Source organism: Sphaerodactylus townsendi, linkage group LG06 (assembly GCF_021028975.2).
Source record: "Sphaerodactylus townsendi isolate TG3544 linkage group LG06, MPM_Stown_v2.3, whole genome shotgun sequence".
In the NCBI taxonomy this organism is placed as follows: domain Eukaryota; kingdom Metazoa; phylum Chordata; class Lepidosauria; order Squamata; family Sphaerodactylidae; genus Sphaerodactylus; species Sphaerodactylus townsendi.
In genome coordinates, this window is record NC_059430.1 from 52,680,039 (window position 1) to 52,696,852 (window position 16,814).

Below are 16,814 nucleotides of genomic sequence, written 5' to 3' on the forward strand. Positions count from 1 at the left end.
AAATCTGACCAGAATATCTCACGGCAATTTATTATTAAATGCAAAACCTGAATTTATTCTGAGTATCTGGTCAATATTAGGAAAGTAACCTTGGATCTTCAGATAGTTCTGTAGCAGCTGGAGCAAATTGTTATCCAAGCTGTGTTCTTCTGAAATTCCTCTAAATTGTAGATTATTATACACTTTGCTTCCAAGGTTTCTATCTTTTGTACTGTCAAAGACTTTCATGGCGAAATCACTAGGGTGTTGGTGATTTTCCGGGTTGTATGGCCGTGTTACAGCACAGTTACATTTTCTCCTGACGTTTTGCCTGCATCTGTGGCTGGCATCTTCAGAGGATCTGCCTTTTCTGTCCACAGATCTTACCCTTCTAGGTGTAGGTCAATTCCTTTCTGTTTTTCTTTCATTTTCACAATTTCTTGGGGTTTTTCTTGTATACTTTATTTTTGATAATCTTATTGATATCTCCTGCCTCATGCTTTGCACTTTTTTAATCTTCAATTTCGTGTTCTCTTCTGCTTGCTAATTCTTTTTTGTGCATTCTTTTCAGCTTGTTTGATTTTTCTTGAATTCTTTCTTTTGATTTCTTAATTTGATTTGCCACCATCTATATTTGCTGTATCAACATTTTTAAAATGTATTGATGCCCTCAAAAATGTCTTTACCATTTTCCCTTACCCTCTTACTTTTTGGTAGTGTCCCTGTTGCCATTATTTTTTCAATTTTTCTTCTTTGTGCAATTATTTTATATAAACATTCTATGTACCACCACATTAACTAGATACCCAACAATATTCAAAAAGGACAAAAATCTTATACCACCATTTTTTCATCTTTTCCAAATATAATACAATAATTTCCCCTAGTAAGTTGGCATAGACGTTTTAGTCCATTAGCTACTTGATACAGTAAACAATTCAAATGTTTCTGTTAATTCAGATAAACCACCAATTAATTATCCATTAAATCTTGGAAAACCCATCCAAAAGGCCCAGCACTTGGATGTGATGCCACAGCTATGCTGGCTTGCCATTCCCAATAGGCTTTCTGGTGGTGTGGGGACACAAAAAGCACAACAACCCCCATTGGGCTTAATGGATTTACACCACTGAAAAGGTAGCATAAGTTCCAAGGCCCAATTGCTAGCGCAACAGGAGCAATGGCTGGGTAGAAGCTGACTAGTGTTGGCTCCTCCCACAGTCATGCCCTTGGACTACTCCCACTACATTGGCAGGGGTGTAGGGAAGCTGGCGTGGCATTCAGTGCTGTGTTCTGCTGTTGTGTAGGGCTGTAATGGCCATCACCAGCAAATTTGCACCTCCACCAGGGCAAGTGCCCAGGGAAGGGCAATCCACCAGCACAGCCCTGTGCCACTACCAGAGACAGATTCCCCCCTTCCTTTGGATAGGGCAACAAGTCTTATAAAATTAAACATTATGTAGAACAGTTGTAAAAATAAAAAAGAAAAGAAAGAGTAAAAGAAGAAATAAACAGAACTATCAGCCCAAACTAGGGGGACGGCAATGGTGTCATGGAGGCAATGGGTACCTGCTGGTGTAAGGGGTATCTATGTTGGCAGAGAAAGCAAACACTCTGGCAGGTGGGCATCACACAGCTCTGCAGTGCCTAAACCCAGAAGGTTTCTTCCCTTTGAAGTTATGCTGGCATTGGGGAGTATACAAGCACAGTGGGGGATTGGACAGGGGTGTTCCTGGGATGGAGTCAATTTTGGTCAGCTTCTACCAGGCTTTCAGCCTGGGAATAAACCCCCTCTCCAAACACAGCCTTATACCACTGGAAAGTATGGCATAAGACCTTTTTCCCCAGTGGGGCTATTCAGGCAGCCCATGTGTGTGTGTGGGGGGGGAGAGTTGGGGTGAGCTTTCCATGTTGCCTGAAAATCCTTTAGAGGTGATATGTTGGTGTGGAAATGGTGCTGTCCTCGGCCATTGCTCCCACTGGATTGGGCTGTATATCCTTGAAGACTACCATTTGGCTCAAACACCCTGGGATGAATCATCTTCTGCATGATGTGAAAGCTATTTACAGCCTTGTACTTTGCCACATATTTTTGTTTGCTGCTTAAAATAGTCCGTCATCATGCATTCAGCACTAGATCAATCATAATAAGATCAATAATAATAAGGCAATAAAATAAGTATCCCAGATTTTTCTTAAAGTACATATCAATAGTTTCCACTAAGAAATTCCTAATATAAAACTCTGCATTTGAGTAATCACATGGGTCTAATAAAACGTAAGATTGTGAACATACTGGATTTCATTTTGATGTTGGATTTATACTCACCCATCATGTTGTACAAGCTCTGTGGGGCAAACTGCCTTGGCATCTTCTGCATTGCTTCTTTGTAAACTGTGAGGGCATCCTAACATGAAAAAGCAAAGGGGAAAATCATTTTAAGAACACTGTGGCTTCAGAAGCAATTTTTATATGCAAATTTAATCAAGGAAAAATGCATTAATCACAACAAGGATCACATTTCTAAAAAAAAATAGACAACTAATAAGGTGAATCTCCTCATTAATCCTATACAGAATGATTTACATTATTAACCATCTCATTGGAGAATGGGAAAATAGAATTTCTGAAGACCTATAAATGCTCATTATCCTGTGGAGCTAAACAAAATACAAGTTACTATTAAACTACAGATGAGTATTTTGTCATTTTACACTGTGATTCTAATAATCACTTAATAATAGCTTTTAATCTTATATATACTCAAATTCCCTATACAGAATGTATTGTTCCAAACAAAAAAGTTAGATGAATATGAAGAAAAAGAACATAACACAACAAAAGAAGCTTCAAATTAGGCTTTTTAAAGCCATGCATGATCAGGTAAAAGTAGTCTATTTCATAACTGTTAAATGAGAACTTCAAATTTATTTTCATTCTCACTGTTCTATGTGACATTCTTCCTTCTACTTGGAAGTCTTTTAAAAATGGCAAGATTTGCTTTCCCTAATTAAAAAAGCTCCCATAGAAAGCATAATTATCTTTGCTCAAGAACTTGTTGTTCAGTGAATCTTAAAATAAAACCACTTATAGATAGCAGTGTTTGGAAATGTGACATTTGCTAAAAAGGATCCCAACAAAGTGACAGCCTTTAAAAATAAATAAATAAATGAGCTGAGCTGAGCTGTTTTGTATCTTGGCTTCTTTTTGAGTCTCTGGAACCAGCAGAAAGGAGCAGCAGTGGACAAGGCATCTGGGCCAGGAAGAACAGAGTGACTCTGGTGTTCATTTTGGAGGGCTTTTCTCAAAGCCACATCTTTTAAAACAGTGTATTTTTAACAGGGGTTTGCAGGGGTTATCTCTTTTTCTCCTTAAGGCTACTAGGAGCTGAGACTGCTGGAGGTGGGGCTTAACAGGGGTTACCAGAGGTTACTCTTTGTCCTGGGCTGCCAAAGGTGGGGCTCCTGAGGTGAGTCATTCAGTCTTTAGTTCAGTCTCTGGAACCAGCAGAAAGGAGCAGCAGTGGACAAGGCATCTGGGCCAGGAAGAACAGAGTGACTCTGGTGTTCATTTTGGAGGGCTTTTCTCAAAGCCACATCTTTTAAAACAGTGTATTTTTAACAGGGGTTTGCAGGGGTTATCTCTTTTTCTCCTTAAGGCTACTAGGAGCTGAGACTGCTGGAGGTGGGGCTTAACAGGGGTTAACAGAGGTTAATACTCTTTGGTCCTGGGCTCTCCTGAGGTGGAGTCATTCAGTCTTTAGTTCAGTCTCTGGAACCAGCGCGCCACTAGGCGCGCGCAATTTCTTCTTCTTTTTTTAAAATAAATAAATTAATTAATTAATAAGGACATTTCTTGAGGGATAGTAGGTACAGATAGCTCCAAGGGGCACTGACTAAAAGTTTAATATCTAAATATCTAAACAAAAGCAGATATGAAGGCAGGAAGCCAGCAGGGGGATGGGGGCTTGCCAGTGTTTTGCACTGAGTGTCACATGTATGACTATCTGCCACTAGGCCAGAAGTCGGGTGTGCCCACAAGCTGCAATGAGCTCCTGGCACTCAAGGAACGTGTCCGTTCTCTTGAAGCCAAGGTGGCAGACCTGGAGAAGCTGAGAGAGGCAGAGAGGGCAACAAACAAGGCTTTCAGGGACCTAGCAGCCGGGTCCCACTCCCAAGGTGACATCTCTTCAGATGTCATGGAGAATGAGAGTCTGGGTGACAGAGGGTGCCAGTCTGAGGTGGGGGAAGATGCTCCCTTAGATGGGATCCCTTCCTTAACTGGTGATCAGCTATCCTCTCGCACTGAGGATACCCCTCGGGAAGGTGGGGGGCTCCTTGTAGTGGGTGATTCGATCATCAGGAATATAGAGAGTTGGGTTTGTGACAGGCGTGATGACCGCATGGTGACTTGCCTGCCTGGTGCGAAGGTTGCGGATGTCACGCTTCGTCTAGATAGGCTGTTAGACAGTGCTGGGGTGGAGTCAGCAGTTGTGGTCCACACTGGTACCAATGACATTGGGAAATTTAGCCGGGAGGTTCTGGAAGCTAAATCTATGCTGCTAGGAAAAAGGTTAAAATCCAGGACCCCCAAGGTGGCATTCTCTGAAATGCTACGTGTTCCACGCGCGGGGCGAGCTCGGCGAGCGGAGATACAGGGTCTCAATGCGTGGATGAGAAGGTGGTGCAAGGCAGAGGGTTTCAGATTTGTCAGGAACTGGGGAACCTTTTGGGATAAGGCAGGCCTGTACAAAAGGGACGGGCTTCATCTTAACCAAAGAGGAACCAGGCTGCTGGCGCTCAACATTAAAAAGGTGGCAGAACAGCTTTTAAACTGATTCCTGGGGGAAAGCCGACAGGTGCTGAGGTGACTTCGGTTCGGAATACAGAGTCCATGGGGATGCAGACAGAGAAGGAGGTTTTTAAATCAACCACATACAAGTGAGGAACATAGCAATGTGATAAGTGATAGTGTCTACAAAAGGCTAGAGGGCAAAACACATAAATCCCAGGTTAGGGACAGAGACAGAGTATACAAGTGTCTCTATGCTAATAGTAGAAGCGTTCGATCTAAAATGGAGAGCTGGAGTACAGAGTTTTGAAGGAGGACATTGATATAGTGGGCATCACAGAGACATGGGGAATGAGGAGAACCAGTGGGATGCTGTTATCCCAGGTTACAGGCTCTACAGGAAGGATAGGACAGGGCGTATTGGGGGTGGGGTGGCCCTCTACATCAAAGAGAGCATAGTGTCACATAAAATAGACAATGCAGGGGGAGCTGATTCCTCTACAGAAGCACTGTGGATATCAATACCAGGGGTGAAGCATAGTTTAACATTAGGAATATATTATCGTCCCCTGACCAAAGCGCACAAGAGGATTTTGAGATGGAAAAAGAAATTAGAGAGGCCAACAAAAACAAAAATGTCGTGGGCGATTTTAACTATCCCCATATAAACTGGAAAAATGCATGTTCAGGTCATAGTAAGGAGAGAACGTTCCTGGATATGCTAAATGACTGTGGCTTAGAGCAGATGGTTGTAGAACCAACCAGGGGAGAGGTGATCCTAGATCTAATTCTATGTGGGACCCAGGACCTGGTACAGGAAGTCAATGTTGTTGAGCCGATAGGGAACAGTGACCACAATGCTGTCAGATTCAGTATCTCTGCATGCGAACAAGTGACAACTACTAATGTAGTTACATTCGCCTTCAGAAAGGGAAATTTCTCAAAGATGAGGGGGATAGTGCGCAGGAAGCTGAAAGGGAAAATCAAGAGAGTAAAAAATGTCCAAGATGCTTGGAGGTTATTTAAAAACACAGTCTTAAAAGCTCAACTGGAATGTGTTCCACAGGTTAGGAAAGGCAGCGCCCAGTCCAAAAGAAAGCCACCATGGTTAACAAAGGGACGCTTGAGGAAATTATTAGGGAAAAAAAGATGTCTTTTAGAAAATGGAAGTCCAACTTAACTGGATAAAGAATACCAGAGAGAACACAAATGGTGGCAAAGAGAAGCAAGTTAGCTGTAAGGGAGGCAAAAAGGATTATGAGGAACGCATGGCTGTGAACATCAAAACCAGCAACAAACAGTTCTTCAAGTACATCAAAAGCAGGAAGCCAGCAAGGGAAGCGGTAGGCCCGTTAGATGACAAAGGAACAAAGGGTGTGCTAAAAGATGACAGGAAGATTGCAGAAAAGCTGAATGAATTCTTTGCATCTGTCTTCACCCAAGAGGAGGTGAGGAAAATTCCTGCACCTGAACCAAGCTTCTTAGGAGGCGAATCCGAGGAACTAACGAAGATAGTGGTAGACAAGGAAGAAGTTCTGGCAGCCATTGATAAACTAAATGCTACCAAATCCCCTGGCCCAGATTGCATTCACCCAAGAGTTCTTAAAGAGCTCAAGCATGAAATTGCTGGATCTTCTCACTTTAATAATGCAACTTATCCTTGAAATCAGGCTCCATCCCTGAAGACTGGAAGATGAAAGCCCAATGTCACACCAATCTTTAAGAAAGCGATCTAAAGGGGGGGACCCGGGAAATTACAAGGCCAGTCAGTTTGACATCTGTTCCAAAGGTAAATTAGTAGAATCTGTCATTAAAGATAAAAATTATAAAAGCATGTACCAAAAAAGCAAAACCTGCTGAGGAAGAGTCAGCATGGCTTTTGCAGAGGAACAAATCCTGTCTTCCCTAACAAACTTACTAGGAGTTCTTTGAGGGATGTAAATAGGCGCATGTGGATAAGGGGGAACCAGTGGACATTGGTCTTACTTGGATTTCCAAAGGCTTTTGACAAAGTTCCTCACCAGAGACTATTGAGAAAACTCCCTGTAGCAATGAAGGGAATAAGAGGGGAAGTCCTCCTATGGATTAAAAAACTTGGTTGAGAAAACAGGAAAGCAAAGAGTGGGTGTAAATGGGAAATTCTCACAATGGAGAGAGATGTGGGAGTGGTGTCCCCCAAGGATCCGTGATTGGGACCGCAGTGCTCTTTAACCTATTCATAAATGACCTGGAAGTAGGGGTGGGTAGCCGTGGTGGCCAAAGTTTGCAGATGATACCAAATTATGTAGAGGTGGTGAGAACCACAATGGATTATGCGAGGAGCTCCAAGCGGACCTTTGGATAGAATTAGGTGTAGTGGGCTAAGAAATGGCAAATGCAGTTCAATGTAGCAAAAATGCAAAGTGATGCACATAGGGGGCAAAAAAAATCCAAACTTCACATACACGCTTACAGCAGGGTCAGTGCTCCATCAGTCACAGGCCGAGGAAAGGGATTTTAAGGCGTCTTAAATTGATAGTTCCAATCGAGAATGTCAACTCAATGTATGGCAGCTAGTTGAAAAAGGCAAACTCTATGCTGGGGATAATCAGAAAGGAATTGATAATAAAACTGCAAAGATTGTCATGCTCCTTACTATAAAGCCATCGTGGAAAAGCTGCACCTCACTCTTGGAGTACTGTGGTTCAGTTCTGGTCACCACATCTCAAAAAAGGATATTGAAGAAGATAGAAAAGTGCAGAAGAAGGGCAACGAGGATGATTGAGGGACTGGAGCACCTTCCTTATGAGGAAAGGCTGCAGCGTTTGGGACTCTTTAGTTTGGAGAGGAGACGGCTGAGGGGGGATATGATTGAAGTCTATACAATTATGCATGGGGTAGAAAATGTTGACAAAGAGAAATTTTTCTCTCTTTCTCACAATACTAGAACCAGGGGGGCATTCATTGAAAATGCTGGGGGGAAGAATTAGAACTAATAAAAGGAAACACTTCTTCACACAACATGTGATTGGTGTTTGGAATATGCTGCCACAGGAGGTGGTGATGGCCACTAACCTGGATAGCTTTAAAAGGGGCTTGGACAGATTTATGGAGGAGAAGTCAATTTATGGCTACCAATCTTGATCCTCTTTTATCTGAGATTGCAAATTCCTTAACAGTCCAGGTGCTCGGGAGCAACAGCCGCAGAAGGCCATTGCTTTCACATCCTACATGTGAACTCCCAAAGGCACCTGGTGGGCCACTGCGAGTAGCAGAGAGCTGGACTAGATGGACTCTGGTCTGATCCAGCTGGCTTGTTCTTATGTTCTTATGTTCTTATGTTTTCTGGAGTATACAAATTTTCTGCAGAAATGTTCTGTGAAGGTTATCCATTTAATCAGTGGAAATTATGTAATATTTGATTAATCAACGCTCATGGGATTATTACAGTGAAGTTCCTGGAAACCTACTTTGTAGTTAGAGGGAAGGAAAGTCTCACCTCATACTGTCCCTGTTCATGGTAGAGTTTTCCCAAATTGTAAAGGCAGCTGGTGACAGAACTCTTATGAGCATGAGGATCTTTTAAATTTTCATCAGGAATTTCTGAACACTTTAAAAATGTCCTCTTGGCATCTTCTGCCTTTCCTTCGTTCATCAAGATGATACCAGTATTTAAATAGGCAGCTGTAAGATGGAAAAATATTATTTATATACTAATTTTACACATACACATGCATTTTGTTGGGTTTAAGGAATCAAAACTGTAACAGCTGCAGCGGCTAGTACTGCCTTCAAACTTAGACTGGTCATTTGATATCTCTAATATGGTAAAATTCTTTAGCTGCAGAACATTGGGCTTCAACTAAGAGGCTGTACAGAACAGAGCAGTAGCCATGAACAGCCACTTTCATAGCAATCAAGGCTGCTGCTTCCAAAATCCAGATGCAAATTAACAACTGCCACTGCAAAAATATGAAAGCTCCATCAATTAAGACCTTTCCTTAATTTAAACAAATGACTGTTGAAACAATACAACAAACTGGGCTTCCAAAATGGGTCTGGAATGGCAGGAATTCCAAACTCTTCTCTTTGTTTGGATGACAATGACGATCCTCAAGAGAATGTCTTGACAATCCTCAATGATTGTCAATGACAATCCTCAAGAGAAGAAAATATATGATGAGCATTCTCATTTTATTCTGGAGGGGAAGCCGCAATCCAGTGACTATTTGCAGAAATAAGGGTCCTAATGAACAAAGATAGCATGTCACACAATCTGCACTAAGCCTCTTGCAAGTGAAGAAAACTCTCTTTCCTCCCAAACAAGGAATTAATTAACTGCAGATCAAACAAATACTAGAAGTGTCACCCCTAAAAGTAATATTCATAACAGAGCAGGGGAGAAAATCTTTTTCAAAAGAAAAAAGCATGCAGTAATACTTACAAGCTAAAGTAGGTCTGCTTCCAATGGCCAATTTATAGTAATGGAGAGCTTCTGAAAATCTGCTGCTTTCCTGCAGCAGCAACCCCCTAATTTTAAAAAGGAAAAACAAACAGAAAGTGCAATTACTCCATAGGAAATTATGAAAAATAAATCCACAAAAAAGCAGATTTACCAGTCTAAGAATTGACATGGTCCAACAGAGTCAGAGTAGTGTAGTGTTCAGAGTGTCAGATTAAGATCTGGGGGACAAACTAGATTTGACAGCATCCTTGTGTCCACCACAGGGATGCCACAGCCATTTATAGTGATTTTTAAATGCCACGAGGACACAATTGCATGGCTGCAGGCTGAGGTGCTCTTATCTCTTCTCCCATGACTTTTCAAATGCTGAAATAGCTGTGGGTGTGTGCATGGGTGTGGGTGTGTATCCATTTCAGCACCTCAAGGCACAGGGTGGAAACAAGAGCTCCTCAGCCCTCACAACATTTTAAAAAAAACTTTAAAATGGTGGCAGCGACCCCATACCAGTCAGAAGAATGCTGTCACATCTAGTTTAGCCCTACGAGAATCAGGCTTCTTTCAAACTATCCTAATAATCCACTTGAGCAGCTGGTTGCTAACAGAGTTTTTGAGTCATTTCAGGCACAACAGTTTTGGCTCCTGGCTGTTAATGGATTTTTTTAACTTTTTCAGACAAAGTCGCTTAGCATCACAGGGATCAGCTGTTATTTATGAAAATTTATTTCTACCATTTTCAGGTCTCCCTTGCACTTTGAATTGCTTCAGTGTGTTGTTTGAACTATCTGGAGTGCCTTCAAAAGGACTGCTATTTTCCCCCCAGCTTTTCCCACGCCATGATCTTTTCAACAACTACAGACATCTCAATGGTGCTGCTGTAGTACTATAGTCCCATAGCACAAATCGTTAATTTTTTTTTAAAAAAAGAACATGGCATGGGAAAAGGTGAGGAAAAATAGTGGCCAGAGTGCTTCAGTGTGCATGGTCACCTGACAGCAAGCTAAGGTCAAAAGTTTGCTTTAACATGAGCTAATTAAGAGAATGAGTTACTCCTGTATGACTTGGAGGTCTCATCCTGTGTAAGGGCATGCTTGATTACCACACCTTGCAAAGATACTGTTAAAGACAAAGAATATGGAAAGCCACTTTAATATCAGATACTGCCTTTTCCCTATCTCTTCTGGAAACTAGGTCAGCAACAGATGGCTGCTCCCCTGCATCTCCTTTTCCCATTGTTATTACTTTCCTAAAGTCACCCACCTTTCCCCAGTCTAATGTCTCAGCCAAAATCTGAATATCTTGGGCAGTAACCCTAAAAGGTTAATCTGCATGGAAGCCTTTCAGCATTTCCTCATTTAGTTTAACAAAGCAATTTGGCCCCTTTGTCCCGGGCTTAGTCATAGTTGAGCTGATTAACTGGCTCTGCACCCCAAACCCAGCACAGCTGTGAAACCGAGTGCAATTAGCTCCTTTTCCTGCCAAGAGAACGATCTACCTTATAAAAGTTCAGTTCACCTAGAGCACGTTGCTCATTACTAGCCTGTACCTCCCTTGGTCTGGTCAGTTTGAGACACGATATCGTCTTCTACCGGGTTTCTGTGCTGGCGTGGAATCCCTGCCTTCTACTTCGAGAACGTTAGGTAACGTATCACCCTGCAAATTCCCAAATTCCCTCTCTATCGCCGCATCTACCTTTCAAACCTTTCTATACACTAGGAACTTGAATGTATGCGCTCTTACGTATTACTTTTTGTGTGTATTTTGAACCAAATTTATATAAACATTTAAGAACTCCATTTGGACTCTTGAATTACTCTGCGGATCGCTCCTTGCCAAATCCCTTCCCCGTAGAAATAGTCTCCAAGATCTCACCTAGCCTCCTCTGGCACTGCCAAGTGAGTTTCATTCCCCTTTGCTACTTTAAAAACCATATGTGTGCTGTTACACTCTTAGCAGCTGGTGGAGATTCCCTTTAATAAATTGCTAACCCCTGTTAAGCTAGGTAACACTGTGTCAGATTTGGGACAAGGATGATATCCTTTCTCCCAAGCTGTGGAACTCAACTGGGCTTGCATAATTACATTCACATTAAAGCAAGTAGAACAAAACAGGAGACAAACAGATACAGGTCTGTCTAGTTATCCATCAATCTAATAGGCCGCCAACAAAATAATATTTATTTATTTAATCAAACTTATATGCCTATCTCCCCCATAGGACTCAGAGTGGCTTACATTCATGATTAAAATAAAATACATTAATAAAATATATTAAAATACAGATTAAAATAAATTTATTACCATGAAATACGTTAATAAAATACATTAAAATACAGTCCACTTAACCATATAGTTGGTGGCATTCCTCACAACCCTTCCCCCCTTTTCTGAGGAGAAACTGGCTTATGTTATGTAGGAGGCCAGTTGATACAAAGGCCTCAACCAAATGCCTGGTGAAACAGCTCTGTTTTACAGGCCCTGCGGAACACTTTCAAGTCCTGCAGGGCCCTGATGGAAGTAGGCAGAGCATTCCACCTGTAAGGGTGGGGGTTAGTTTCTGCTCTTTCTGCCTGGCCTTGACGCATTCCTCGTTCTGGGCTTCGTGCCCGGGGTGGTTGGGGCCTTAACCTTGCGGTGGCTATCTTGTGTGTTTGAAGTTTGTTTCTGCTCTGTCGTGGGAAACCTGCTGGGACGTTTGGGGGAGGTGGCTGAAGGTTCCGTAAAAGCGATACCTGAAGCCCGGGAAAGTCAGAATCCGCATCCCGTGTAATGCGATCGTTGAAGTTTATGAAATAAACGTACTGAACTCAGTTCCTTTGTTTCGAGTCCTTTGAGGTTCCTTACACCACCAGGCTGAGGCCAGAGCTGTAAAAGCAGTGGTCCGCCTACTCTTGACATCACTTAGATCCTGGTGATCTGGCCAATTACCACACCATTTTGAATCTCTCGTTTCTGGGGAAGGTAATTTATTCGTTCATTATACCTTTATTGGCATAGTAGAGGATTATCACAAGTGTATAAACATTTGAAAGAAATTTAAAAGAAAAGTTTTTTTTTAAAAAAAGTCCAAATACCGAACTTAAAAGTTTTAAATATTTTCTAAATATATGGCTACTGCTAAAGTAATTTGTGAACTGCAGCCACTTAGCAAAAAGCGAGTAGCCTGAAAATTGTATTGTGTGATCCTTGTGGTTAGCAGAGGATGAATCAGGGATACGCGTAGATTGTTGTGAAGGTTGCATTCCAAGAGTATGTGGGATACAGTATCGTGGGATTTGCATCCACAATAACATAGTTTTTGTTGTTTAGGTACTTGGAGATATCTGGGGAAGGTAATTGAGAGAGTGGTGTTGGAGCAGCTTCAGGGCTTTCTGGAGGACACATCGGCACTCGATCCCTTCCAGTTCGGCTTCTGTGCTGGGCATGGGACAGAGACCGTCCTTGTTGCTATCACAGATATGCTCCACATACAGCTTGATTGAGGCAGATCGGCACTGCTGGTATTGTTAGATTTTACTGCAGCATTTGATATGGTCGATCATGACCTTTTGACCCACCGCCTGGCCACTGCTGGAATGTGGGGCATTGTCCTTCAGTGGATCACCTCATTTCTCTGGGAATGGAGTCAGCAAGTGTGGTGCGGGGATCAGTCTTCCCGACGGTGCCCGCTTTATTGGGGGGTGCCCCAGGGGGCATTGTTATTTAACATCTATATGTGACTGCTTGCTGAGCTGGTGCAGAGCTTGGGGCTGATTTGCCATCAATATGCTGATGACACTCAGCTCATTCTGGTGATGGAGGGAGGGCAGCCATCGCCCCTGCGGCTCTACAGCATTGTTTGGAGGTGGTCGCTGGTTAGTTGAAGCAGAGCAGGTTAAAACTCAATCCATCGAAGATGGAGATCATGTGGTTGGACCGCAGGGGAGGGGGGATTGAGGACTTTCAGCCACCGGTGTTGGAAGGGGTCTCTTGGGCACCGACCCTTTCGGCTCGCAACCTGGGCGTCCACCTGGATTTATCTCTTTCAATGGACACCCAGGTGGCACATGTGACCCAGGTTGCTTTTTTCCATCTTCGGCAGGCCCGGCAGCTGGCCCCTTATCTCTCTCAGGCTGACCTGGCTACAGCGAGCCATGCAACGGTCACCTCCAGGTTACACTATTGTAACTCACTCTACATGGGCCTTCCCTTGCAACTGATCTGGAAGTTGAAGCTGGTCCAGAATGTGGTGGCTCGCCTTCTCATGGGGGGGGGGGGTTCTGTTAGAGATCACATCTCCCCTGTGTTGTGCCACCTACACTGGCTCCCAGTGGAATACTGGATTGTTTTCACAGTGTTGGTGTTGACCTTTAAGGCCCTTCACGGCCTAGGGCCCTCATACCTGCAAGACAGTCTTACCCCATATGTTCCAACGCGTCCTCTGCATTCAGTAGAGGCAAATTTGCTGGTGATTCCCTGCCCCTCTATGATGCGGCTAGCCTCTACCCGGGCCAGGGCATTTATGGCCCTGGGCCCTAGTGGAATGCTCTTTCTCCAGCTGTTAGGGTCCTGTGGGACCTGGGTGAATTCCATAGGGCCTGCAAAACTGAGCTGTTCCACCGGGCTTTTGGAGAGGCTGGCCACAGATTGTCCGCTCCCTGTGCCCCCTGTGTCATCTCAATGTGCCTGTCTTGGTTACTTGTTGGTCCCCTCCCAGGGTGTAGGCCAAACGCCATCAAATGCATCAAATGCATTAAATACATAAAATGCATCAATTATATTTCACATATGTATTATGTGGTGCTATATTAATTGCTGCAGATTTTAGAGGATTTTATTGTATATTTACTATGTTTTATTACTGATTTGTTGTGCACCGCTCAGAGTCCTCCAGGGATGGAGAGGTGTATGATATTGAATTAATAATAATAATAATAACAATAATAACAATAATAATAATAATAATAATAATAATAATAATAATAATAATAATAATAATAATAATAATAATAATAATAATAATAATAATAATGGATCCATCTGGAGCTGTCCTTGTTGGTGGAGGCCCAGGTGACCCATACAGCAAGGGTGGTATTATTATTATTATTATTATTATTATTATTATTATTATTATTATTATTATTATTATTATTATTATTATTATTATTATTATTATATTGATACAAAACAGTTATACACAGCAAACAAGATCAATATGCTGGATTTTTGTGGTACATCACAACGCTAGATGCTTGGCAAGCAGTCCGACGTGTGATGTAATACAAAATCCAGCATATTGATCTTGTTTGCTGTGTATAACTGTTTTGTATCAATATAATAATAATAATAATAATAATAATAATAATATATATATGTAATAATACCATAATAATAATAATAATAATAATAATAATAATACCCCAATCGGGTGCCGCTTTGCTTCGCTTGGCGGGGGGCTTAACTGCTACTCTGTGATGTTGAGAGCTGTGCTAACTAAGGCGGTAGTGCAAAATCTACCGAGCAGCTTCAACCATGCCAGAGTTGTCTCCAATTGAGGGAGAAGGGCTAAGTGCACCCAACCCATTAAAAATATGGTGAAACAAACTCAAAGAAGTCCTATACTGAAACCGGTCGTCGCCCAGGATAATAAGGACCATAGGGTGCTGGTGAACCTGGGAGCATCCGCCGAGCAAAGTGGGGCTACAGGAACCAGGACCCATTGCTGAGCAACCAGGGCATGGGCCTGCAGGGCAACTGAAGCAAAACAACAACTACCAAAGCGGCAGAAATTTTCAATGTCGAGAGAATCGAATCTGTCATGAACTGCTACCATAAATCGAACCCCCCAAAAGCGTGGCTACCAAAAACGGATGTACCGGCTGTGGAAACTCGAATATCCAGATTCAACTGTAACTGAACTGAGACTTGCTGACCAGAGGCGATTCATAACCAGGAACAAGGTGTTCAGTGAAGTCGAACTTGAAGAAATATGGAAAAATCATGAAATAGTAGAACAGGCAACTGTGGAGACAATTGTAGGAGTTCTAACAATATCTGAGTCCACTGAACATTTTGAGCCAGAAGAAAATGCAGAAATTTTGGTAATGAAAAAAACCTGTGGCCATTTTTTTCGTACATTCCTGCCACATTGACCATAAGGCAACAAGAACTTAAAGAGAAAAATTTTGACCTATGCTTGCATCAAAGAAGGAAGAAGAAAGCGCAAAGATCACCAACATTGTAAACAGTACCAAGAAAACATCTGGCACCTCTAATGGAAGATGTTGAATGCTACACTCGCAACCATCCAGATAACATCAATGGAATGAAACTAATCAGCTTGCATACGAAGTACAGCAGTGATTGTAACACAAAAAAATGAATTGGGGATACAAAAACTGAAGCCCGCAAGAAAAAATTGACTGGAAAACCAATTAATGGACAGCAATCAGGTTGGAGTTAAAAATCAAGAACCTACGATCAGATGCAAGCAATCTGAGAAGAGCATGAAGGAACAAAAACTGAAAAATGTCAAAATAAAAGAATAACCTGATTTCAAAAAAATACTGGCTGAACACAAGAAAAATTGAAGAAGCACTTGAAATTGTGAAACAACAAATCACAGCAAGCAGCCAGAAAAATTTGAACCGATATGATGCTAGAGTCATCCATGGTACCAAAAGCAAAAACCAACTTTTTTCAATCTGATCAAAGGCGTAAGTTCTACTGCAGAGTCTGAATCAGCAGGCAGCCTTTGTTTGCAAGGAATGAAAAACCAGAAAAAACAGCTACAAATACATTCTGGAAAGATTTGGCTGGGAAGCAGAAAAAGGCTACAACAACAAAAATGCTGGGTGGATAAAAGAAGACTTTGAAAAGAAATTTTCAAAAGAACAAGATGAGAAACTTCGAAATAACAACAGAAATGACTTCCAGTAAAAGAGTAAAGAAAGTCAAAAAAAATTGGACATCACCTTCGGCAATGATCCAGGTTGGGTAATGGATTTTTGGCTCAAATATTCTGACCAGCCTGCACTCAAAAAATGGCCAAAACAATTCAATGAAATGCTGCAAACTGGAAACATCAGTGAATGGATAGTAACTGGAAAAACATATTTGATACAGAAAGATTCAGCAAAAGGGACAATACCAGGAAACTACAGGCCAATTGTAACGTGTTTGCTCTACAATAGTCTCAAACTGCTGACAGGCATAATTGCTGATCAAATCCAAAAGATTACTTTAGAGGCAAATAACATCTTGCCAGTAAGAACAACAAAAAAAGGTAATAAAAAAGAAGAAGTAGGGGCACCAAAGATCAGCATCTGGATTGATAAAATGATACTGAAGGAGAACTGCAAAAAGCCGCCAAAAACAAACCTGTATACAACGTGGGATTGATTACAAAAAAGCATTAGGCTCACTGCCGCCACAGTTGGGATCATCAAATGTCGGAAGGATGCTCGGTGGGGTTTGTGAAAATATTAGCAAGTTTACTCAAAATGCAATGAAACACTGGAAAACTGAGTTGTTCATGGGCAACCAAAGCTACGGAACTGTCAACATGAGAGAGGAATTTTCCAGGGTGACTCACTGTCACCATTGTTGTTCATCATTGCAATGA

General features: G+C 42.0%; 1 protein-coding gene across 1 annotated transcript in view; it reads right to left on the reverse strand.

Moving 5' to 3' along the window:
* The window catches only part of TMTC2 (transmembrane O-mannosyltransferase targeting cadherins 2), a 261,000-nt gene that overhangs the window by 68,017 nt on the left and 176,169 nt on the right, over positions 1–16,814 (reverse strand). Inside the window, exons 5-7 of the mRNA XM_048499966.1 lie at positions 9,195–9,280; positions 8,250–8,434; positions 2,309–2,387 (exon numbers count right to left, since the gene is read on the reverse strand). Of these exons, the coding sequence (XP_048355923.1) occupies positions 2,309–2,387; positions 8,250–8,434; positions 9,195–9,280 (350 nt within the window). The remainder of the gene's footprint in view (positions 1–2,308; positions 2,388–8,249; positions 8,435–9,194; positions 9,281–16,814) is intronic.